This window comes from Labeo rohita, chromosome 22 (assembly GCF_022985175.1).
Source record: "Labeo rohita strain BAU-BD-2019 chromosome 22, IGBB_LRoh.1.0, whole genome shotgun sequence".
Lineage (NCBI taxonomy): Eukaryota > Metazoa > Chordata > Actinopteri > Cypriniformes > Cyprinidae > Labeo > Labeo rohita.
The window spans coordinates 33,453,070-33,478,060 of NC_066890.1; the positions used below are offsets into that span (position 1 = coordinate 33,453,070).

Sequence of the window (24,991 nt, forward strand, 5' to 3'; positions counted from 1 at the left end):
TATATTCCATTGTCTAATTGAATATAGCTCACATAGTTATTTTAATGTGTTTGTCAGGACAACACCATTGTCCTTCCAGTAGCACTATTGGCTGGTCTGCAAGATCTTAAAATTTCGACGCGTAGAAGATTTCTTAGGAATTTTTAGACATTTGCATTTGAAACTTTCTGTGTTTATGATTATTTGCAAAGCACCAAGGTGACAAATGACTCAGCAATTTCAAAAATGAAGACCTCATGTGATGATGAGAGCCCTAAATGAGAGACAGATGACGACCATAAAGCCTCCATAAATGCACAGTTCACATATGTTTCATGTGAGCCAGTTTATCCAACCTCGGTGAATGGTTCTTGTAAATTTCCCACAGACAGGCATAAAAACGTGAATGGGTTCTCAATGTTTTGGTCTGAACACAAATCTCACAACATCTGAGAAGCCATAAGCCTGACCTTTGATTTTTGTCAGACTAAAAGTTCACAGCCTGGTTTAAAAGAATCCAGGATTTTGATGGACAGGCTGATCTTGACCAACTACAAGCTCTAACCCCTCTTACCACCCACCAGCAGATTTTAGTCAGCAGTGATGTAATTGGTTAGTGCTGTGCGAAACAGACCAGCTGTTTGTGATCAGCAGTAAAATTGTCTGTTGGCATTATAAGAGCTTGAATCAAAGGGGAGCTCATATGAAAAAAATAAACAACTCTGCTAGGGGTTCTTCTCCCTCTCTACAATATGTAAATCATGGTATGGGATAGTTTGGCCAACTGACACTTCTATTTCCAAGCGACACGGTAGTACCTTTACCTATAGCCAAGGGAGCCAAGTTTGTTGTGTTAAAACAAATTCAAACTCAAGAGAATATCCTGATGTGTTGTCTCTTCTCTGATTCTTAGATAACTGGGGAGGAATCTGCTCTGAAATGATTTTGAAGACTGATCGCAGTTCCAGCCATAACACAGGTCTAATCACTGTTCAAAACTACGGCTACTACCTTTCTCCCAAACATGTGCATCTGACCTTCGCCCATGAGTTGGGTCATAGTCTTGGAGCACCTGTAAGTCTGACGCCTTTAACAGACAAACCTGTCGTTTCAATAAATGGTTACAACTAACAACTGACACACGCATGACTGTTTAACACTGGGTTTGCAAATCAAATATGACTGTAATCTCCATTGGCGTCATTTGTTTTGAAAATGCATGCTGCTACGCTGTTGTCAAATGCTAGCTTATTTTTGTTCAATTGCAGGCTTTGGCGTAGCATGTCACGCTATAGAGCATGATGGCCTTGCTGCATGTCCAGATACCTTTCAGTGATTGGTGACCTTTTCCACATGTAGCTTCCTAGGACTCTTTGGCAGATTAGTTCTGCTCTGCTCCACTTGTCCACCTCCTCTATACATGTTAAGTCACATTTGACAGCGAAAGGGCTGACGAGCATGGCTCATTGTTTCCAGACTGAATTTGGGATGCAGAGCAGATCTAAGGAACCACATCACCTGTGATTTATGGGGAGGCCTGGGAAAGGGGCCAGTGGCCTTTGGCCCACTTATCTCATTTCATTTTGGAACCTTCAGTGTGCTCTTCAAAGAGTTTCTGTGAATGAAAAGCAACACAACATTATAGTGTGCATAATTTGTATACTTGGTACTACTTCCTAGACATGGAAGTATAGACATAATTAACGGCTCCAAGTTAATTACTAGTATGAATGCTTGTGCAATTGTTGTTGCAACTGTTTGTCCCTAATGGAGAACACCATCTAACTAGTAGTCGGAGACTCCCAATCTACATTTTACTTCATGCTTCTTACATTCTATGGCAGCACGATGAGGGTTCGGACTGTGGAGGCCTGGAGATCACCGGTGGCAAAGGCAGGTTCTTGATGTTCCCTCAAGCCTCCTACAGGATTGAGGAGAACAGTGACAGGTTTTCCCCTTGCAGCTTGCGGCACATGAGTCACATTCTGAATGTCAAGAAGGACAAATGCTTTGTAGGTAAGACACCTGAACAGATTCTGGGATGGGATAGATATGCTAATGAACATTAGCTTATCTCAGTCCTAAATCTCTCCTACAATGAGCCTTATCTCCATTGCTGATCATGGCGTGAGGTAAACCTGACTGGCTGAAGTATACCTGTTTTGTCTTGTCAGTTAGTGACCAGCCCATTTGTGGAAACCGCATCGTAGAAGACGGGGAAGAATGTGACGTGGGCCATGATGAAAATGATCCATGCTGTTACAGCTCGAAGGAACCTGCAGGTGTTGAATGTCGACTGAAGCCAGGCAAACAATGCAGGTTTGCATCAATCCGATGACGTTTTGGATAAATATAATTTCTTTACTATAAGGTCCCAAATAGCTCCCTCAACCTTTGCAGTCCACGAGTCCATGCCTTGGAGACGTAAGGTCAAATCAGCAGTTGGTTAGTAGACCGCTGTGAAGACCTCAATAACAATGGTATTACAAAAGAATATATCAGTGGTGCTTGGAGTGCTAGTGAGCTCCCTTTTAAATCTTTAAATGACAAACAGGTTACCTTAGATCAGGAGCATCCAGTCCTGCTCCTGGAGTTGTCATCTACCTGAATAGTTTAGCTCTGTCTTATGAGGTTTTCAGGATTATTCAAATGTCTCAACAGCTATTTGAGAGCATGTTTTAGCTAAACTCTCTAGGAACGTGGCCTATCATGAGCTGGTTTGGACCTCCCTTGCATAGGAGGACTACCTCAAACCTCTGAGGTGTTTAGCTCCAACCCTAGGTAAACATACCTGAACCACCTATTAAGATCCTCAAGATTACTCAGAACATCTAAGCAGCTGTTAGAGAGTTTAGCTGCAACATGCTCTTAAGGAACGTGGCACTCGAGGATCTGGTTTGGATCCCTCTTGTGTAGGAGGACTACTTCCAGTCTCTACGACCCTAGGTAAATATACCTGAACCATCTATCGAGGTCTTCAAGATTATTCAGATTTCTCAGTAGCTGTTTGAGAGCATGTTTTAGATAAACTCTCTAGAAATGTGGCTCTCCAGGAGCTGGTTTGGACCTCCCTTGCATAGGAGAACTACCTCCAACTTCCGAAGAGTTCAGCTCCAACCCTAGGCAAATATACCTGAACCACCTATCAATGTTTTTAAGATTACTCAAAATGTCTAAGCAGGTGTTTTAGAGCATGTTTGAGCTAAACTCTTTTTAGAAACTCTAGAAGAAGGTGGCCTTCTAGGACTTGTGGACTTTTACAAGAGCACCATTTGGGACCGGCCCTAATAATGCCTGAATCATGGTTTTTGAGGTCTACCAAACCTACCTTCTTAAAGATGATCACTGGTAACTCTAACTTGTTTCTGTCTCAGTCCTAGCCAAGGTCTGTGCTGCAGCTCCCACTGTGTCTTCAAGGACCATGGGGTGATGTGTGAACGTCAGTATGAGTGTCGCAACCAAAGCGTATGCAACGGTTCCTCTGCTGTATGTCCAGAACCCGCTGCCAGGCCAGACATGACAAAATGCAGTAATGGTACACGTGTCTGTTTTAATGGGGTATGTACAACAGTGACAATCTAGCTATTTTTGGACTATGTACTATTCTGATTTAGATTGCAATCTTCAAAACTTGCTGTTCGCAATTTGTCATCAATGAAATTTGATCTGTTTGTTTCAGTGCGGATTACACCATTCAGACTTAAACTCATCCAGATTTTATTCTGGTTTTGAACAACATATAACATCGTATCTAAAAAAAAAGTTCTAAAAAAGTCAGAATGTAGCCTTGAGGACATATAATATGTAACACAACTATGTAATTTAATTGAAAACAGACACTTTTCTTGAGCCAAAGTCATCATATTGTCATAAATAATACATATTTGTGTGAAGACTAAAAAGGAGAAACCAAAATGATTGCTTTTGTGAGACATCTTTTGATTAATATATGTGTTTTGGAACTAAACACATGAAATCATTTAGGCTTAATGAGCATAGTAATCATGTAAATTGGGTATATTTTGCCTATTATCCTATTACACAACGTGACGTCCTCTATAACCAGTGTCTTGTGGCTTGATGTCACAGGAATGTGGCATGTCTCTCTGCGCATTGTATAACATGGTGCAGTGTGACTGCCCGGGAGAGAACAAGACAGAGAAGTGCCACATGTGCTGCCAGCAGAGAGGTAACTACAGTGTTCCGCCTCAACAGAACGTGTTTACTGCTCCAAATAAATTAGATGCATAAACAGCCATTTGTTTTAATGAACTGTTTGTGCTGACATTACTGCTCCATAAACTGTCAGTAAACTGTGTGTTCTTGTATTTTTCTTCTCTGGTATTTTCTCTCCAAAGATAAACCTAATACCTGTGCAAGCACCACTTCTTCGGTTCTTCTACAGTACTTTAAAGGGGAACGTGTGGCTTTGGTTCCTGGGACGCCCTGCTCTGGAAACCAAGGCTACTGCGACAGGTTCAAAGTGTGCCGAATCCTAGACGCTGACGGCCCAATTGCAAGGCTTAAGAATTCTCTCCTGAAATTGGATGAGTTTGATGACCTTGCTGATTGGATGAAGGTTTGTTGGTCCAATATGGAACAACCCTAACTGCATAACAGCAAGCTAAAAACACTTTGGCGACTATGTTTGCTATTATTTGAAACTTCTCTCTTCTTATTTGCAGGCACATTGGTGGGCGATACTTCTGGGTATTCTCGCCATTTCAGCAGTAATGGCCGGAACTATCTGTGTTTTTGGCCAGCCACTTGAGATTGATGACAAGTAAACATCTTTCCACTTGGAGCCTTCCAACTGGCAAAAAACACTCCCTGCAAGCAAGAAAACATTGCTTTTGAGGCAACTTATAAATGTTCAAAACATCCGACTGATCGCTAAAGGCTGTCCAGATGCACAGCTGAGAGTCAACTGCATCTGTCCAAACATGATTTGAGTTTACTTCGCCTCTTCCAGCAATGTGTCTCACAGCTTCGGTCATTACAAAGTTATTTTAACTCCACTGCTGATTTGAGAAATGAATACTGTCCAGCTTTTCAACTATAAATCTTTGTCCTCAATAGCTTTGCACACAATGTTTATTTCAAATAAATCCAAGAATGTGACATTCCAATTTCGAAAAAGCCAGATTATCTCAGCATAGTTAATGACAAAAAATGGCTGTAGATTCATGAAAGTCTAACATATATTACTTGTTTTTGGGAATGGTACAATAAAAATACAGTATATATTAACCTGTGAATGGCTTACTTGTGGTTGTCTCTGCACATTTGTTTCCTCCGGAAATCAGGTTCAGAACGTTATCAGCAAGTATAAAATTTAGTGTTTCGCAAACTTTTGGCTATGATGAGTGATATCGTGACACCACTTTGTTTGAGCTGCTGGATTTTTATCTCTTCATGTCGTCCTTGGTGGGGTTACTGTGATAAGCACTAAGAACTAAGTGACATTTAAGCATGAATGGGGTAAAAAAAGGTCAAGAACTATTTAATAAAACATGACAATGTTGTTTTAACATATTCAGTGATATAAATTTGTAAATGAAATAGTTAATTTGTATATAATTAATAATATGGGCACCAAAAAATTAGGGGGGAAAAGCTAAATAAAACATTCAAGTACATGTTAAGACATAAAGATATAATTTATTATGATTTTTTTTAAAACAAATTTACAATTATGAACAGTTCATTTAATTGATGTACATCACCTTATTTTTCATTTAAAAAAAAAAAAAAAATTATACAATGTTGTAGCAGTAGGATGCAGTATTGACTGCTTAGGTAAGTCAACTGTCTACCGTGCAAAAGACACTTGTACCAATAATAAAACATTCAACACAGTAGATGTTTCATTTATGTGTTTATATGACTTTTTAGATTATCAACTGCAGGTGTGATTTTTTTGACCGTTAACAGGTAAAACATTAAAGATTTTCAATTATGATATTGTTTACATTTCCCTCAGAGAAAACGTACCCTTCCTAAGGTAAACCGTGTTTACAGAATATTCAGTCAGAAGTAAATCAATGTAAAACTAGTTTTACAGCACCTTCTTAATTATTTAACTAGTAATATTTTGTCTGGACGTCAAGACAAAAGCCGTTCGAATTCTTATTATGTGCCTCATTTTCGCGGGTTAAAACGTTCATTGCTTACTCTAATAGCGATGCTCAAACAGACGCAATTTTCAAACCACGCTGCTTTCTATTGGGTAAGACGATGAATTCGGGAAATTCATTTATGAACAACAACTACGTGTGGAAATATTTCGTACTCACGGCTCACGCGACATTGCGTGGATTCCTACTGAAGTGACTGGATTTTTCCCGCGAAAATTCGCCAAAACAACGGTAGGCTAAATTTGACTGAATCAATAACGTAAAACTTGTGGAGTATATAATTTAGTACAAAACGCTTAAATTATTTCAAAGACAGAACAGATAATGTAAGACAATGCTTGAACTGTGTTTGCTGTTAGCCAAAAGCATCCTCATTACAAATAATGATCGACTAGATTAACTAATGACCTAATTCAAACACAAATCCAGTATTATTTAATACAATTAATCACATTTCAAGGCTTTTTAAGCCTTTGGCATACCCTAGTACAAAAGTCCACAATCCATTTGCATGAATCAAATTCATAGCAACACATATCACGCAATACAGTACAGTCAGTGCAGTTGCAGTCTTAATAAATAACAGCTGTATAAATAGATTTGTTGAAGTGCTTCAGCAAAATCGCTTGTACATCCTTTCATTAGCTCTTCAGTTTGAGCCTGTGTTGGAACAAAACAAAATTAAAGTTATTGGAAATGTTTCAGATTAAATGTAAAAATATTAGCTTAATTATAGCATCTACGGTCACCTTTTAGATAAAGACTTCCATGGCTCCTTGCATTTCACAAATACAACATCCTGAGCTAAACTTCCCATTTGGGGATCTTTCAAACACAGCACCATCCTAAAAAATAAAGAATGAAAGTGCTTAAAAGTGTGTGAATGTCAATGCTTTAGAAAACAAAAAATATCAAATCAGGTGGCTTTTATTGTGAAGAAAACAACCAAAACATTTCACGAAAATTTGAAAAACAGTAAATAAGTTTAAATTATGTTCTGTAGTGAAATGTTGGTAGTTCATCATTAATGTGATGAACTACACCTGGTGTTACTCTCCTAGGACACCTGTGTGAACTTGAGGAGAACTCTGACTTTCTCAAGGCCAATTCACTGATGTCACTGAGCAAAAATGGCTCAGAAATGTGATTTTAAAGCTTTTTATGTTCACTATATTTAGTAAAAATGTTAGACACGTACTTCTTTTGTGTCTCCCCGGCTCTGACTCTGATTTTATGGACCTGTGCGCCAGAATTTGCAGAATCTCCGTACCACCACGAGGAGAGCAGATTGAGTAAAGGAGATGTGGACTCTTCCAACCTAAACTTCAGCATCAGAAGATCTCCAACGTCCTTCTCGGTTACCACGAGGAATGAGTAAGTTTTATTGGCGGTGATCTTCTCCTGTCTGCTTGATGAAGTTAGTAAAGCAAATGGAATTTGACTGGTGTGCACACTATACAGTCATCTTTATGATATAATTATTGACTACTCACATGTTCAACTTGAGATCTTCTGCTTCGCCATTGGTACCGTAAAGTGAGACTGTCAGTGCTGGCTCCATTGCTAATTGATTTATTTCTCCATGGAAGTTGATTTTCAGCTGATAGTGGAAAACTGAAAATAAAAATGACAATGTTTTAACGTCTCACAACCAAGGTTATCATCGTTAACTAAAACTAAAACCATAAAAAAACAAAAACAATATTTCAGCTAACTGCCAAGGCAGCACTTTAAATTTTCGTTTAGTTTAGTTGAAGTACTAAAATTGGTGCTATCTAAATTAGCGTTAATGCAGGTGATTCATTTTTCCAGTTTAACGGCGTTAAAAATATTTAACGCAGTTGATGCAGTTTGGGGCTAAATCCAGAACCAAATTCGCATCACACACTGTACATTGACCATTGCGTATGTGTAAAAATTGAAGTATACTTTAAGCTTAAATGAACAGCCAAAATGCTTAAAGGTTTTCCATTTTTCGTTGAAAACCGTATTGTCTAAACACATGCTAAAGCTTAATAAAAAACTATATAAATGTATAAAACTAAAAAAAAATGAAAACAAAATTGTTTTAATTCGTGAAAGTTGACACTGACCTCTGAATGGCATGGAGCCTCGTGTCTTGGTAAACATCTTGGCGCTTCTTGCCTTACGGACTTTGCTGACGTTGTAGCCTATGGTGTTGCAGCGGTTCTTGCGACACTGGAGGCACATGCCGCGGTCGAACATGTCATTGCTCCCGCAGCTGTACGCTCTGCTAGCTTCTTCCTCATTCAGCAGGGAGTCGATAAACAGGTGGACGGACCTCTCGTGCTCGCATCTGATGGCATTATTTAAGGCTAAGGGTATTAATGAAACAGTCTTTTTAGTCATAGCAGTAAACCTAGTATTTAGCAGAGATGAATGAGTTCATTGTAAAAAGGTTGTAGCAGATTTATGTTGGCAAAACAAATTTGAAAGCCAGATTCCAAAAAAATGTGGAGATGTAATGACTTCTGATACATAACTAATCCCTTTCCGACCTTGGGAAAGTTATGAATAACAAGCAAGGGGTCTTTACCAAGTATTCCATAACTGGCAATTTTCTCCAGAGCTCCTCTCAAGTTGCAGCCAGGCTGGAAGCTTCCTCCATTGGGGTATATATCCACATGGCCGACCGGCTGCTCGATACCGATACTGAGACCCAAGGAACCTCGGGTGAATGTGTGGAGGACATCTACAAAATGGGCATCATCTGGGGACAGCCGTCCGTGGGCGTGGGCTCCTTCGAAGTCTGGTCCAGCTGGGTCTAGTCCTGCAAAACCCAAATCGTTGTCTCATACGTTGTGTTTAAAACCTGGCCTAGGGTTTATTTCCAAAAGAACGCCAAGGAACCTACCTGTGATTCGTCCAACTTTATTGGTTGCATGGCTTCCTGCAAAACCTGCGACGTGGGCGCCAAGACTATAGCCAATGAGGTGCAACTTCTCCAGAGGAACATTGGTAGACTCCTTATGAATTGGGCATAATGTCAATTAAAAACCTAGAATAGCAATATGTGTATTTGATTCGCTTAGATTTGTTGTGCTAACACAAACCTCCAGCCAGTCTATAAAAAGTCCGACCTCTTGTCCCACCGTCTTCGTGTTTTGTGCCGCCACCACATAATGGTTCTGCGCTGTGTCCAACCAGTCCACAACAATAACGTTAGCGTCTTTCTCCCTGTTATAAAGTGCGGCAACCAGTTTCTCAACCCAGCTCTCAAACAGTCCACTTACCTAAGGGGAAAATAGTTAATTTAGCACTAATGCATGGGACAGCTTGACAAACAATCAGCTGAATTTATCAATGTTTGTAAATGTTGCTTTACCGTCCACCCATGAATGACCAAAAAGGTTTTTGAAGTGTTTTTGAAGTCGCAGATGTTGAGGGTTTCTGGTTTGCCACGTACAATGTAACACACGTCATCATCTGGTTGGGACGGGTTTCTCAGAGAAAACTTGACATTGGCTTTGTTGATGTCTGACAGGTCCCTTAGATCCTCCAGGAAATTATCTATGTAAAGATAATAGCCATTAAAAAAATAATATAGCACTATTAACGTGTACTTTAAATAGAATACAACTTAAAATGCAAAAATGCATTTTTTATATAATTTTAGGAAGTGTTTTATTAAAATTTCTGTCATACTAGAATTACACTTATTGGGTATGTAGTAGTATTAGTCATTGAAAAACAATATTAAAATAAAATTAAATTCTGAAATTAAAAACATATATAAAATTAAAAATACATTCAAATATTGAAATAACATTTTAAAAAGTCAAACTGATTGTAAATTATTTTCTTATAAAATATATTATTAAATTGTTTGAATTATTTTTATTAAATTATTATTAAAATCTGTATTATAATTCTAAAATTGTGGACGTAAAGATTTATTATTAAGATTACTAAGATATAATATTAAAATTAAAATACTCTAAATTACTGTAAATAATTAGAATTAAAAACCTGTTAAATTCTATTAAAAATAAGTGGAATTACTTATGAGTAGTCATAAGTAATTCTCTAAATATCACATTTCTTTATAAGTTTAATAACCAAAATAATATATACATAATAGAAAATAAAATATGGAGTAATAAAAATTAGGTATACGATTTGACATACTTGGTATGCTTAATAAAACAGGATTTGAGAGGACAATAAGTTTTTCAGTAGTTCAGCTCAGCTGACATCCTTGGTGGGTGGAGCCATAATATGCTTACTATACACTATTATCACACCTGTAAACGATGGGATATCAGATTGCACTCTGAAGATTACCTTGTGTTACCTTGAGTATGAACTTGAAATGTACTTTATAGAAATCCTCCTCTCAAAACATCATCTAACATCTAGTCGACTCGAAGAAATGTGAGGTAAATGGTCACCGGCAGCTTCTACAGGCTAATTCATGGATTTAAAAGCTCAGACAGTTGCCGGATATTAAAGTTTTCCCCTAATGAACGGAGGATTTGCGGTAGGAATTGAAAACACAAGTATTAAAATTAAAGAACCGCGCCACGACCAACTCAAATAACGCCTCATGTTATCCGAATGCATTTCTTACGGCGCATCAACAAACATTTCATACATCTTACCAAAGAGTTCGTTGGTGAAGATTTCTTTCTCCAGAGCAGCGACGAGAAGACCAGTGAAGCTTAATAAGAGCCACGAAACGCATTGGAATGACAAAATGTTCATGTCTTTTCTGCGTGAACTTTTGGCGCTTCTGATCCTCACCTTCCTGTTGCGCGTGCTGCCTGCTATAACACAAACTGAGAAATCAAATATTCGCAAACTCCTTGTACCGCTTGAATCCTCGCTAATGAAATCTGAGCCTCAGACTTCAGTTAAGTTCCTAAATAGCACGAGTAAGAGCCATTGGTCTCAGCCCACAGGCGGGGTAATACGGTCTCACATTTGTTTAGGACTTAGTCAAGTGCTGCTTAGTGCTGTGTAAGTCTCACGAGGTTCTTTACCATAATAAAACATGCGGTTTTTACCTTGAACGGACCTTTTACCCCAAATGTGAAAATTTTGTCGTCATTTACTCACCCTCGGATCGTTTCAGATCCAGGTGGTCTTCATTTTTTCATGGAGTGAAAAAGGAGAGGTTTTGCAAAATGTTCATGTTGCTCCTTTTCCTATCTATCTGTCGTTCTATCAGTCTAATGTTCTAAAACAATGTTTTAAACTTACTTATATAAATCTAAAAAACGCCTTTTTAACGTGTTAGTTTGACCTTCGTCTAACATTATTTAAATCTGTCTGTCTATTTATCTATCTATCTATATCTTGTCCATCTAAAAACGTTTTTTTAACGTGTTAGTTTGATGTTCACCTAACGTTATTTAAATGTTATTACTTGTTTCAGAGTTCAGAGAACATTCGAAAGTAACGTTCCCATAATGTTTGCATAATAAATGTTAAATGAATGATAAAATACAATGACCCAGTGATGGTTTTAAAATCATGAAAAAACTTTTTTTAGACTTAAAAAACAGTCTATCTATCTATCTATCTATCTATCTATCTATCTATCTATCAATAGAATGTTCACATGATGTTAATATAACCAAGAAAAGTTTCACAAGTATGTGTCTATCTATCTATCTATCTATCTATCTATCTATCTATCTATCTATCTATCTATCTGTCCATCCATCTGTCTATCTATATCTCTCTGTCTATCTGAATGACAATATAATGAATATTAAATGAATGATAAAAAAAAAAACGTTATGAAAAAACATTTTGTAAAACATTTAAAAACTGGTCATTTTGAAACTTTAGCTAAATATTCTTAAGAACATTTTATTTATCTATCTATCTATCTATCTATCTATCTATCTATCTATCTGTCTATAATTTTTTTAACGTGTTGGTTTGACGTTCGCCTAACATTGTTTAAATGTTATAGAAATAATGTTTTATTTACTTACTAAACTTTGTTCTTAGAACATTTTAGATCTATCTAAAAAAAATATTTTTAACATGATAGTTTGATGTGTCTAACGTTATGTAAATATTACTACTTGTTTCAGAAAGTTCCAAGAACATTCAAAAGTAACATTCCTATAATTGCAAAATGATAAAATAGAATGATCGCATGATGTTCGTATAACCAAGAAAAGTTTCACAAGTATGTGTATATCTATCTATCTATCTATCTATCTATCTATCTATCTGTCTATCTATCTATCTCTCTATCTATGTATTTATGTATCTATCTATCTCTCTCTGTCTACCTGAATGACAATATAATGAATATTAAATGAATGATAAAAAAAAACGTTTTGAAAAAACATTTAAACACTGGTCATTTTGAAAGGTCTGAGAACTTTAGCTAAATATTCTTAAGAACATTTTTGTTTATCTATCTATCTATCTATTTATCTATCTATCTATCTATCTATCTATCTATCTATCATTTTTAATGTGTTAGTTTGACATTCGCCTAACATTATTAAAATGTTATAAAATAACGTTTTATTTACTTACTAAACTTTGTTCTTAGAACATTTTAGATCTATCTAAAAAAATTATTTTAACATGATAGTTTGTTTGTCTAACATTATTTAAATGTTACTACTTGTTTCAGAAAGTTCCAAGAACATTTAAAAGTAACATTCCTATAATCTATCTATCTATCTATCTATCTATCTATCTATAGTTCTGTCAGTCGTTCTATCTTTTGTTCTAAAACAATGTTTTAAACTTGTTTATAGAAATTTGTCATGCATTTTTCCCAATTCACATATTCCTAGGAAACAGCACAGATCTCTAGTTTGTATCTAAAGCTTATTGAATAACTATGTAAATGGGTCAGACAGGTTTTAGACCACTTCAGACTGACCTTTTTGTGTCAATAACCTGTTATGTCATGAAAGTTTGTCAATATTCATGCAGAACATGATAATAATATTCAACATGGAGGAGAAATTAATAAAGTCTCTTTACTGTTTGTGACCCTGGACCACAAAACCAGTCATAAGGGTCAATTTTTCGAAATTGAGATTTATACGTCATCTGAAAGCCGAATAAATAAGTTTTCTTAGGATAGTACAATATTTGGTCGAGATACAACTATTTGAAAATCTGGAATCAGAGGGTGCAAAAAAATCAAAATACTGAGAAAATCGCATTTAAAGTTGTCCAAAAGAAGTTCTTAATAATGCATATTACTAATCAAAAATTAAGTTTTGATATATTTACAGTAGGAATTTTATGAAATATCTTCATGGAACATGATGTCCACTTAATTTCCTAATGATTTTTGGCATAAAAGAAAAATCAATACTTTTGACCCATACAATGTATTTTTTGGCTATTGCTACAAATATACCCCAGCGACTTAAGACTGGTTTTGTGGTCCAGGGTCACATTTGAGAGAACAAAGTCTCATAACTCGTTATGTGCCAATACCCTCAATGCTCTTTGCAGGCATTGTGTCATAGTCATAACGTAACACTCAGACCCTGCCAAAACTCTGAATGATAGCTGCACTGTGGTCATTCCTTCCAGTTGTTATAACAAGCACCAGGCTGCTAATTGCTGCTTTCATGCAAAATATTCTTTGAGAACAAAATCATAGCTAATAACATGTCCATGCACTTTAGCAAACACTTCTAGAAATCACTGCCCACTATACAAGAACTTGGAGGGCTTGAATATGATTTTTAAGAAGAATTAGAAAGTGATAAATCAAAACCACATTTAAATCTCCATATCTAACTTTTTTATTCCTTAATGTGATAAACTGTCAGAAGTAGGGTATATTCCAGAAAATTAAACACTGAAATTTCACAACAGTCTCTTGCAGGAGTATCTGACTAATGAAAGTATCGGAATGTTGTTATTTCATTCCAAGAACTTGTTCTTCCACGGAAAAGGGAAGGGGATCTGGGAAAACAACCTCCTTGTGTTGTGATTTGAGGTTGCTGCACGTGTTTTCCTCTCCCATTTAACAATGCAAGTAAATTCACGTTTTTTTTTTGTTTTGTTTTGTTTTGTTTCGTTTTTTTAAACAACGCATTGTTGTTATTTGAATGGATGACAATCCATTCACATAGTATCTTATATGAATGAAGCTAACATGAGCAAAACAGTAGGTGACTGTCTTTTTATCAGATTAGATTAAAATATGTATATTTAATCAACAGATTCTAAAGAGATCAATAAGTCAGTGTTGATGCTGTAAACTTTGCAGCCAGTTTAAATTTTTTTTAATTTGTTTGAGACCTGAAGTATCAAAAACATGTACTTAATTTAATGCAGACATGTCATTTGCACAGAAAATAAAGAATTAAATTGAATTAAATTTAAATTAAAAACGCAAAGCGCTCTCATACTGTAACATAGCGTTTATTAAAATGACATCATACAGTGCACGGCATATGCAGATTCAATAATCACAGCTGATCTTTTCATTTGCTTCCAGTCACTTCAATCAGTCAATGTTTGTTTATAAAAATAGAAAGGCTACATAAATCAAAAGAAAAGGCAAGAGCACCTCAGAAACATGGAATACATATATTATGTGCTTAATGTACAAATATATACAATCAATAAATAGGAAAAAGGAAGAATTTTGGTGTATTTGTGGCTATTATGTGGGGCAGTCAACCCTGGCAGGCCTGGAATACTGTCAACATTTCAGATCAAATGCATCTTGTTTTACTTCTTGGCGGGCTCATATATAAATTAAAGTAGTTTCTCGCCTCATTTCTTTTTTAAAATGCAGATGAAACTGTCTTGGAGTTGCTTTGAAGGGGGTAGCGAGAAACAAAACAGAACTGTGGCAGAACTGTTTGTTGATTTTTCTCTCTTACCAAACAAAACTGATTTGAAGGAGGTGATGAAAAACACAACAAAAGTGGCAGAATCGTTTGTTGATTTTGCTCTTTTGCCAAACAATACTGAATCAAAGGGAGGCAAAGCCTTTAAAGTGACCTGTGCCAGACACAATAACCCAAGAAATGAAAGAAAAGTAGACATCTGAAGAGCTTTTTGTAAGTATATATAATGACAATTACACATATTCAGCAGAGATGATTTGGAAGAAGATTTGGTCCCATTTTTTTTTTTTTTTTTTTTTTTTAAAAGCAATTCATTCAGACTGACAGGTTGCAACAAAGACAAATCTTAAAGTTTTGCTTTCGGAAACTGAGGCAAAGAGGATTAGCATAGCTACAAAACGGCTTTTATACAATCTAATTCACAGTACGACCAAACGGCTTAATAACCTAGTTATTAAATGGAATTTCAATAGTAATACTGATAAACCAAACAAACCGTAACATGTTTCGAGTGGCATCTTTCTCCAACTGAAGAAGAGTCTCTTTGGTGGACAGCTAAACAATCCTTTTAACTAAGTGCAAGTCATTTTTAGATAGACTGGAACTGATTACTTGCATAAATATGTTGCATAGAGATTTGATTATCAATTTTATGGATTTAAGACGCACACTGAAGATTGTCTATCCAGATTAGCGGTATCTGAAGTGATTGTTTTGTTTTAAAACTGCACAGCAGCAATGTTTTCAAGATGCAGGATGTGTTTCTGGATTTGGGTTGGGTGAGGGTTACTAGTCGGAATATTCGGGAGAGATCAGTCTCTAACGTTCCAGTTTTCCCTGGCAGGTTTCGTGCCAGATCCCAGCAGAGGTGGATGACGATGTGTGTCTTTACTCAGTGCTCTGTTTGAATGAACTTCCGTGCATCTTCAGCTTGTGCAATCTGCGTAAATCAGTGTAAAGTGCAAAGGGTTTAGTTAAACAAAACTCGCCACAACAAATAAAACAAGAACATAATAACTGAGCGAGGAAGGTCGCAAGAGTTGTGTCAGCAAAACGTATGAAAAATTAACCTCTGGTTTTTGCGGCTCGACTGGGCTTCTTTGTCTTTCACGAAGACGGCAGCTTCGCCTCCACGGGAAAGGTAGGAAAATTCACCATCTTTGGCACTGAAGATGATCCTGGATCAAAAAACATATTTTTTTTAATTCTGCATGTTTTAAAGAAGGTTTAAGTTAAAGAAGGTCAAAATATGTCTCTCTGCTTACTTAGATTGTGTTTCTCCTGATTTGATGCGTATTTTGCGGATGTGGAAGGTATCGGGGCTCCGCCATGGCCAGCTGATGAGGGTGTCCTTCTCCCAGAAAAGTTTCACCATCAGCAGCTCTCCGATGTCCGCATCCGTGGTCAGCAGGAAAGACACGGTGCTGTTTGTGTTCAAAGCAGGCCTGTGGAACCAAAAAACATCTGTATTACTTTCTCTGTTATCTCAGTTCAGGACAGAATCCAATCTAAGGCAAAACATGGTCCAAAATAGTTGTTTGTTTTGGTACCTAAACTCTTAAAAATAAAGGTTCCAAAAGGGTGTTTTTGCAGTGATGCCATAGAAGAACGAATTTTGGTTCCACAAAAAACCTTTTAGTGAACAGTTCTTAAAAGAACAATTTTGAAGAACATTTAAAAAATCTAAAGAACCTTTTCTGCATTTAGAAAGTTCCATGGATGTTCAAGATACTTCGTAGAACCATCGATGCCAATAAAGAACCTTTATTTTTAAGAGTGTAAGGTCATAAAAATCACTGAAACTAAAGTAAAGTCTCTAGATCTTACTTGGTAAACATCTTAACCTGCATTTGTAGTTAATCAAAACCTGACATATCCAGCAGGAAAAGCTGACGACTTACATAACGTAAGGGATATTCTCCTTCTCGCCATGGATTCCATACAGTGAGATCTTCATGGGCTGGTCAGTGTAGCTCAATTTAGTCTTGCCGAAGAAGTGGACCTTCACGTGATAATGGAAAACTGTGGGAAGATAGTTTTTAGTATTTAGAAAGGTTTTTTTTTAAATAAAATAAAAAAAACATGAACTTTGGTGCTCCGCACCTTTATAGGGCATCACATCTCTGGTCTTCATGTACATCTTGCTGCTCCTGCGTGTGCGAATTTTGTTGACTCCGTAGCCCACCTTGTTGCAGCGGTTCTTGCGGCAGCTGAGGCACATCCCCTTGTTGAAGGTGTCTTTGGAGTTGCAGCTGTAAGCCAAGCTTTCTTGCTCCTGGTTGAGCAACGAGTCAATGAACAGGTGAATGGAGCGCTCGTGGGAGCACTTCACGATTTGATCCATGTCTGCAGAGAACCAAGAAAAATGTTAAAGCTTGTATTTGTGATTGGAAACCTAGGAACATCTGTATGTATGGGAACGTACTTCTTAAACCAGTGGTGGCCACCATCAACACTGTGTTTTGGAGGCCACACCCAGGTTGGAACGTTCCTCCGTTGGGGTAGATATCAATGTGGCCCACTGGCCTCTGAATCCCAATGCTGCGATCCGGAGAACCGCGAGTGTTGGTATGAAGAACGTCCACGAAAAGGGCATCGTCAGGGGAAAGGGTGCTTTGGGCATCTGCATACTCAAAACTAGGGCCAGCGGGATCCATGCCTGAAGATCCAAAAAGCTTGATTTTAATGCATTTTTTAAGTGTACAATTGAAAACCGACACACTGAAAAACAACATCAACTTACCTGTGATTCTGTTAACCTTATGTTTGGTGAGAAGACCAGCGATTCCTGCTACATGAGCGCCAAGACTGTATCCCAACAGATGGAGCTTCTCCCAAGGATAGCCAATCTCACCCTGGATGAAGAAACCAGACAAGATTCTCCATCAGATGCTCTTCACCTTGATGTACAACAAACCATTTCCAAGTGTTTAACATACCTGTAACCAGTTGACAAACTTGGCCACGTCTCTCCCTACTAGTTTGGTGTAGGCGGCTGACGTAGGGTAGTGTTGTTGTGCACGGGACAACCAGTCCACCACAATCACGTTGGCCGTTGGCTCTCGATCATACAGGGCTGATACCAGTTTGGGAACCCAGCTTTCAAACATACCCGTGACCTGAGACAAAATCATTGGCGTCATGGTTTGGACCGCTTTGTATGTCATTCAACAAGTGTAGTAGAAACACTCACCGTCCATCCGTGAATAACTATGAAAGTCTTGGTGTCTGGATTGAAGTTACATTCCTTGATGGTTTCGGGTTGACCCGGAACTATGTAGCACAGATCATCTTCGGGTTCCTCGCTGGTCCTGAAGGAAAACTTGGACTCGATGTCACTGAAGTCCGTCATCCATTCTGTGGCATTTTCCAACATGTTATCTGTCCAAAACCAGATCAACAATGAGTTTAACAGCTAGCAAGGTAAGTGCTGCTTACATTAAATGCTTTTTACTTGTAAGCTGATTATAGAAATTTTAATTATTGAAGTTGTAAAGAAGCTTATCTTGCATGTGCTTATACTTTTCCCTTATTTTGTATATGACGAATTACTTCCAAATGGCATGCTTGGAAGCTTTCCCAGTGCTTGACTCACTATGCATAAAAAAATTGTTTCGCTGTAAGTCCTTCAATATGTGTTCATAACTGATTTTCTGGCATGTCGAATGCATGTATGCAGAGTCTCAAACAACGTTTGACCTGATAAATTTCTGTGCCATATAGTTAAAGTCAACAAATTTGACTTTTTTAATGATGTTAAGTTTCATGTTTGCAAATCAAGTTTTCTAAGATATTTTGTAAGGTAAAAGTGAATGTAATCACTATTAAAACAAAACAGACTGACCATAAAAAATAATTTAGGGAAATTAATATGATTTACGAGTTGCATATGAATAATAAATGCTACATAAAAACACTAAAGATTACTAAAAACATGAAAAATGTGTTTTACAGGGTTTTTTTTTTTAACAGAAACATCTTTGCACCACCAAACATGGTCTTTTAAAACATCTAATTAATAATACAGTATATAAAATAATATATAAATGTATACATAAAAATTAAAATTGGTTGTAAAAAATCTTACAATTTTCCACTGCATTTAAACATAATTAAGTCATGCGGTCATACTGGTGCAAGAAAATCAATTTTTGATATTTGTGAATTGTGTTATTCTAAGTTAGAAACTTTAACACTTTTAAACTTATTTAACAAGGTTCATTCTATGCTTTTATAAAACAAATAAGCTTATACTTACTAAAAGTGGTAAATTCAATCGTTGGTTCAATCGTAGTTGCAAAACCCGAGGAAATGTAGACAAAATACATCCAAGATATAAAACAAGCGCTGCTTACTCTCCCCATATTAATATAAATATTATGATCACGGATGCAACAACTTATTAAAGTAAGTGTAAAAGCCGTTGAGATCCGGGTATTTTCAGCGTTACAGCAGGTTAATATTCCAGTTGGGGGGTTGCAGCTGCTTGAGATATCTTCTGTCCAGAGTTCCTCTGAAGAGTTTAAATCAGTACCGCTACTTGCGTGTCTTTATCCTCCCGTGCCGGACCGCATGCAAATCGCTGAAATTCTATTGGTCGAGAGAGGCGGGGTAAGACCTGACATGACCAATAAAAGACCAGGAACCCCCACACTGACTCATCACAATTACAAGTCTGTGAAGTTGTGAGGCCCCCGAGAGTCTACAAGCAAATCGAGTTATGATGGACTTTCTTTTTTATTTATTTATTTTTGCTTTTTGTTTTCTTTCATTATGTCGTTTTTCTGATTCGATTAAGGTAATTCAAAATATAAAAATACACTGCAAATGCAAATAAGAAAAGTGTTTTAAAAATTAAATTATTAATGAATTACTCTTTCAGTTGATTATTTTTACATTTGAAGTCATTTTTAATTAAAAGTTACACCAATTAAATTGTTAAAAAACAAAAAAACATTTAAAGCTTTGAGCTTAAATCTTAAAAATAGCCAGGGGCTTCTGTGAAAGTTGAAATTTATAAAATGTATTTATTTACTTACTAGTTAAATGTCGGCTATACTCCTATATTTCTGATAGATTTTCAGATTTATGTTACGGAAATCATTCTGTTTGATCATCACAGCCTACTCAAGGTCATCCAGCCGACTGATAAAATCACCCACACTGTTTGATAAGCGCTTTGCAAAAACTAAAACGTTACTTTAAACAAACGTTGCCAACTTAAAAACCAACAACAAAATTGTGTGCCCACTACAGCTTGCTTTTGGCAGCATATGGAAGAGGGTTACAAATATCAGTGTGATTTCCATTCAGGGAGACGGTCAGTGGGCGTGTTTAGCCACCCTGCGTCTCATTGGCCAGTCAGCGGTGAGCTGACAGACAGCCAAAAAAAAAAATAAAAAAATTTTACTGGCTTCTTGAGAACAAATATACAGGTACAAACAAATATTAAATATCTCAGTACTAATTTTCTGGAACTGGATTTCTTTTGTTTGTCTTCATCTGGATGAAAGTGCTAAACAAATACTGGGATTAATGCTAAAATAAATTCAAGAAAAACACACGCACGTGCCCTTTTATAAACACACTCCTACGTGCGCGTGGCTAAGCACCTATAAACATTTATACTCTTTGATTGCACATGTGTAATCATTTACAGTACACAAGAAAATTCGCTCACAGAGATATGAAACTGGATGCGACTCTTCTGGCACTATGTGGTTTGGTAAACCATGTTTGAAAGCACAGCTTAAGTGTTCATGCTAATGTGAATGATACAATAGCAGAAAAATGCAACATTGCTGTGCTGTTGATTTGAAACAGTAACTTTGTTCATTGTTTTACAGTTCTAAGTTTCATTTTTGTAAACCATTGATTTTTAAACACATAGTATTTAGTAGACCTCATATCTCTAACTGTTCTCAGGAATGTAAAAACTCTTACAGTCAAAAGTTTACATACACCTTGCAGAATCTGCAAAATGTGAATTATTTTACCAAAATAAGAAGGATTGTACAAAATACATGGTATTTTTAATGTAGCACTGACTGACCTGAATGAGATATTTCGCATAAAAGATGTCCACATATAGTCCACAAGAGAAAATAAGAATTGAATTTTAAAAAATGACCCCGTTCAAAAGTTTACATACACTTGATTCTTAATACTGTGTTGTTACCTGAATGATCCACAACTGTTTTTTTGTTTTGTTTTGTTTAGTGATAGTTGTTGATGAGTCCCTTATTTGTCCTGAACAGTTAAACTGCCCTCTGTTCCACAAATGTTGTGGTTTTTCAGCATTTTTGTGTATCTGAACCCTTTCCAACAATGACTGATTTTGAGATCCAGAGTTGTGGTTTTTGTTTAGTGATAGTTGTTTATGAGTCCCTTGTTTGCCCTGAACAGTTAAACTGCTTGCTGTTATTCAGTAAAATCCTTCAGGTCCCACAAATTCTGTGGTTTGCACCCTTTCCAATGATGAGTGTATGATTTTGAGATCCATCTTTTCACACTGAGAACAACTGAGGGACTCATATGCAACTATTACAGAAGGTTTAAACGCTCATTGATGCTTCAGAAGAGAAAAAGATGCCTTAAGAGCCGGGGGTGAAAACTTTTGAACAGAATGAAGATGTGTACATTTTCTTATTTTGCCTAAATATCATATTTTTGTCATTAGATACTGCCCTTCAGAAGCTACAGAAGATACTTGCATGTTTCCCAGCAGACAAAATAAGTTAATTTTACCCTGATTTTAAAATTGTAAAAGTTTTCACCACCGGCTCTTAATGCATCGTGTTTCCTTCTGAAGCATCAGTGAGCATTTGAACCTTTTGTAATAGTTGCATATGAGTCCCTCAGTTGTCCTCAGTGTGAAGAAAAAAAAAACAAAAAACAAAAAAAAAAGATTTCAAAATCAAAATCTTATTCAGGTCAGTACTAAATAAAAAAATAACATGCAGTTTGTGTGATCCCTCATATTTTGGTAAAATAATTAACATTTTGCAGATTATGCAACGTGTGCATAAACTTTTGACCACAACTGTATTTCAGAAATGTAGCATTTTCTCACTTGCTCACCAATGGATTCTCCGCAGTGAATGGGTGCCGAATGGAGGATTACATCACAATAATCCAAAGTAATCCATCTTGTGAAGTGAAAAGCTGTAAATTTGTAAGAAACAAATTAATTATTATGGCATTTTAAATTTAAACCATTGCTTCTGGCCATGGATAGAGGACTGGTATTTTAGGAAGAAGCCATGGGTTTGAAGTTAAAAAGCAGCTTAATCATGGATTTGATTCTTGCAAATATGCAGCTTTTCGCTTTACTGAAATCATGTGGATCACTTGTGAATTATTGTGATATTTTTATCAGCTGTTTGGACTTTCATTCTGACAGCACCCATTCACTGCAGTGGATCCAATGATGAGCAAGTCATAAAATGCTAAATTTCTCCAAATCTGTTCTGATATGAAGACACAAAATCATCTAAATCTTGTATGGCCTGAGGGTAAGTATATTTTAGGCAAATTTTCATTTTTCGGTTAACTATTCCTTTAATATGATGGTAAATATAGTATTTAGTTTTGAATGAAGAAAATTTGAAAAGCTTAGGTAAACCTAAACGGCCCAACCCAGAAATTCCAAAGGAGGCAACGCCTAACATTTATGGCTATGCCTTAGTCACATAGTAATCAGTGTTAAAATTTGGTAGTTTGCTGTGCTCTGGTAATATTATCTTGATGAAAGACTGCAAATGAAATGTAGCTTCTACCTACTTTCAGAGTTTGACTTGTACTAGCAGGCCTCCACAAATGTGTTTTTATATTTATCAGTATTGCACTTGCATGCTGACATTTAACTACAATTGCTTAAATAGATGTGATTTGTTGCATGTATAAAGTGCAATGCAAATAGTAGCACTAAATACAACAACATCAGACCTACAGATTTACAATTTTTATCTTACACAGTTCGGTGAAATATGTTAACAGGGATTCCAAATGTTTGCGAGAGCACTAAATAAAACCCATCTGGTCAAGGCTGAGACTCAAACTTCCAAGGCTTTCATCTCTTTATTCTTATCGTTCGTTCCCATCTCGAGGTTAGCGAAGGTTTTTGATTACATAAATGAGGCCAGTGCACAAGTCTCTTGATGGCTGCATCAACCGTGTTCATGTTGAAACATTAGGATTGCAGAGTCAGATCCCAATGGGCATGACACGAATGCCCCTTTCAGCTGTGAATGGTGTAACTTTGTCTGCTTAAATTGCCAAAAGGGGTAGCTGGAAAGATTTAGATTTTGCTTTGGTAAACATATGAAACCTATGAAAGATTACTACTAAAAAAAATAAAATAAAATATATTATTAGGGCTGTCAAATGATTAAATATAGTATATATAAATAATATTATTTATGTATTTTTTTTTTTACATTTTTATTTTAATTTTTATTAATATTACAAAATTCTATATTTAATCTTTTTTTTTTCACCCACCTATAGTAAGAGGATGTGAGCAGTCTAAAAAAAAAAAATCGGAAATATCACTTCTCAAAAATTAATGGGTAACAGGTTTTTTTTTTTAAATAGAATGCTTCATTTAGATTACATTTGTGTCACTCATCAGAAGTCATGTTGAAATTATGACTGACAATGCAAAATGTCAAATTATGACAAATACTGATGAAGAATAAATATGAATCGTCAAGCAGCTGTTATTCATAGGAACAAATTCAAACGCATCATCATATTACGAAATAGGTGTTTTCTACTAGTTATAAATTCATTTCCGTAAGATTTTTAAATAGTTTATCAGATACATGATGTATGAATTGCATTTCAGCATCTTAATTCAATGTGCTTGAAGTTGTAAAACTACAAGGTGTTTCTTATAAAGAGGGTTAACATTTTAAGATTGCCCTCAAACACCCAACAACACCAAACAAACACCCTGGTGAAAAAAAACTGCATATGCTGGTAGGTATGTTTTGATGTTGGCTTAAGCTGGTCCTTTGCTGGTTTATGTTGGTCCTTAGCTCGTTTATGCTGGTCCTTTGCTGGTTTATGCTTGTCCTTGACCAGCATAAACAAGCAATGGATCAGCTTAAACCAGCATCAAAACATAACTAACCAGCATATGCTTTTTTTTTTTCACCAGGGTACATACAGTAAAAGAAATGGAAAAAAAAGGAGAAAATTTAGATGATGATGAGTTATGGATTAGTTCATACTTTTTAAAAATTAAAAAATATATATAATGGCAGCAGAGTTGATGCATAACCAGTGACCAAGTTTTAAAACGTTTGAGTAATACTTTGTTCAAGTACACTGCTTAATATAAATGCCTGTTTGGTATATCGTACGATTTAAAATTGAGTTTTCCCTATCTCCAATTTATGTATGTAATTTATCTATGTATTTAGATTTATTCAGCAGGGGTTTGGACTTTTTGACTGAGCAAATAAAGGCTACAAGCCTTCCGGCAGAATCCAGTCACGTGTTGGTGAGGGCTTTCTCTCAGCGTCAGATAATCCTTATTGTTTTGCTTGCATTTACGTACTGGACTGCGAAACTGCGAATAGTGAAGTTTCAGCGAAATTAATGGATTAGCATTACATTCACTTGCGGCTCTTTGGGTCGTCCAAAATGTAGGGTTTCATAGTGAGCAACAGCTGGCCGACTCGCTACTCTCAGAGAACTGTGGGAGAAATCCAAGTGTTTAATCTTTCCTCGACAGCTGGCCCCTGATGAAGAACACCCATGTGATTCCCTTTGCACACCATTATTTTCTTGGATACTGAAAGCGCTGTTGCGGAAGAATCAGACGATAACAGACACCTACAGTTGACTTTAATCCCTGAAGTGATTCATTCAACGACAGCACGTGACGCAGGCCATGCGGCTCTGAATGCGGCGCAGCGCTGTTTCATATGGAATAACACGGCTGTCAGTAGGGGTCTCTGAGTTATGTTTTGTCAGGGATACTTTTGCCGTACATCCCCCCTTGTTCCCACCAGAGCATAAAGATCTCTGTTCCATATGCTACAT

The 24,991-nt window shown here is 36.5% G+C and overlaps 3 protein-coding genes across 4 annotated transcripts in view; 1 reads left to right on the top strand and 2 right to left on the bottom strand.

Annotated features, from left to right (window-relative positions):
* Positions 1-4,841, top strand: part of si:ch1073-396h14.1 (disintegrin and metalloproteinase domain-containing protein 10) — a 28,993-nt gene extending 24,152 nt beyond the window's left edge. The window contains exons 9-15 of the mRNA XM_051094933.1: positions 893-1,053; positions 1,824-1,995; positions 2,154-2,298; positions 3,354-3,537; positions 4,069-4,168; positions 4,338-4,558; positions 4,665-4,841. Coding sequence (XP_050950890.1) covers positions 893-1,053; positions 1,824-1,995; positions 2,154-2,298; positions 3,354-3,537; positions 4,069-4,168; positions 4,338-4,558; positions 4,665-4,766 — 1,085 coding nt within the window. The 3' untranslated portion in view covers positions 4,767-4,841. The remainder of the gene's footprint in view (positions 1-892; positions 1,054-1,823; positions 1,996-2,153; positions 2,299-3,353; positions 3,538-4,068; positions 4,169-4,337; positions 4,559-4,664) is intronic.
* Positions 4,842-5,620: 779 nt separating this feature from the next.
* Positions 5,621-10,994, bottom strand: LOC127153705 (lipoprotein lipase). 2 transcript variants are annotated; one of them, XM_051094934.1, is made up of 10 exons: positions 10,739-10,994; positions 9,463-9,647; positions 9,191-9,370; positions 8,992-9,103; positions 8,674-8,907; positions 8,210-8,452; positions 7,610-7,730; positions 7,315-7,524; positions 6,866-6,961; positions 5,621-6,776 (listed from the first exon to the last, which is right to left on the bottom strand). In XM_051094934.1, exons 1-10 carry the CDS (start codon positions 10,839-10,841, stop codon positions 6,758-6,760), a joined length of 1,503 nt encoding a protein of 500 aa, XP_050950891.1. In that variant the 5' UTR covers positions 10,842-10,994; the 3' UTR covers positions 5,621-6,757. The 2 variants fall into 2 exon arrangements, with proteins under 2 accessions (XP_050950891.1, XP_050950892.1); XM_051094935.1 differs by having other exon boundaries at positions 7,315-7,521; positions 10,739-10,992.
* Positions 10,995-14,488: 3,494 nt separating this feature from the next.
* On the bottom strand, positions 14,489-19,471 carry lpl (lipoprotein lipase). The gene is made up of 10 exons (XM_051094924.1): positions 19,197-19,471; positions 18,132-18,319; positions 17,878-18,057; positions 17,682-17,793; positions 17,364-17,597; positions 17,042-17,284; positions 16,840-16,960; positions 16,204-16,383; positions 16,009-16,116; positions 14,489-15,878 (listed from the first exon to the last, which is right to left on the bottom strand). Exons 1-10 carry the CDS (start codon positions 19,300-19,302, stop codon positions 15,827-15,829), a joined length of 1,524 nt encoding a protein of 507 aa, XP_050950881.1. The 5' UTR covers positions 19,303-19,471; the 3' UTR covers positions 14,489-15,826.
* Between the last annotated feature and the right edge of the window lie 5,520 nt (positions 19,472-24,991).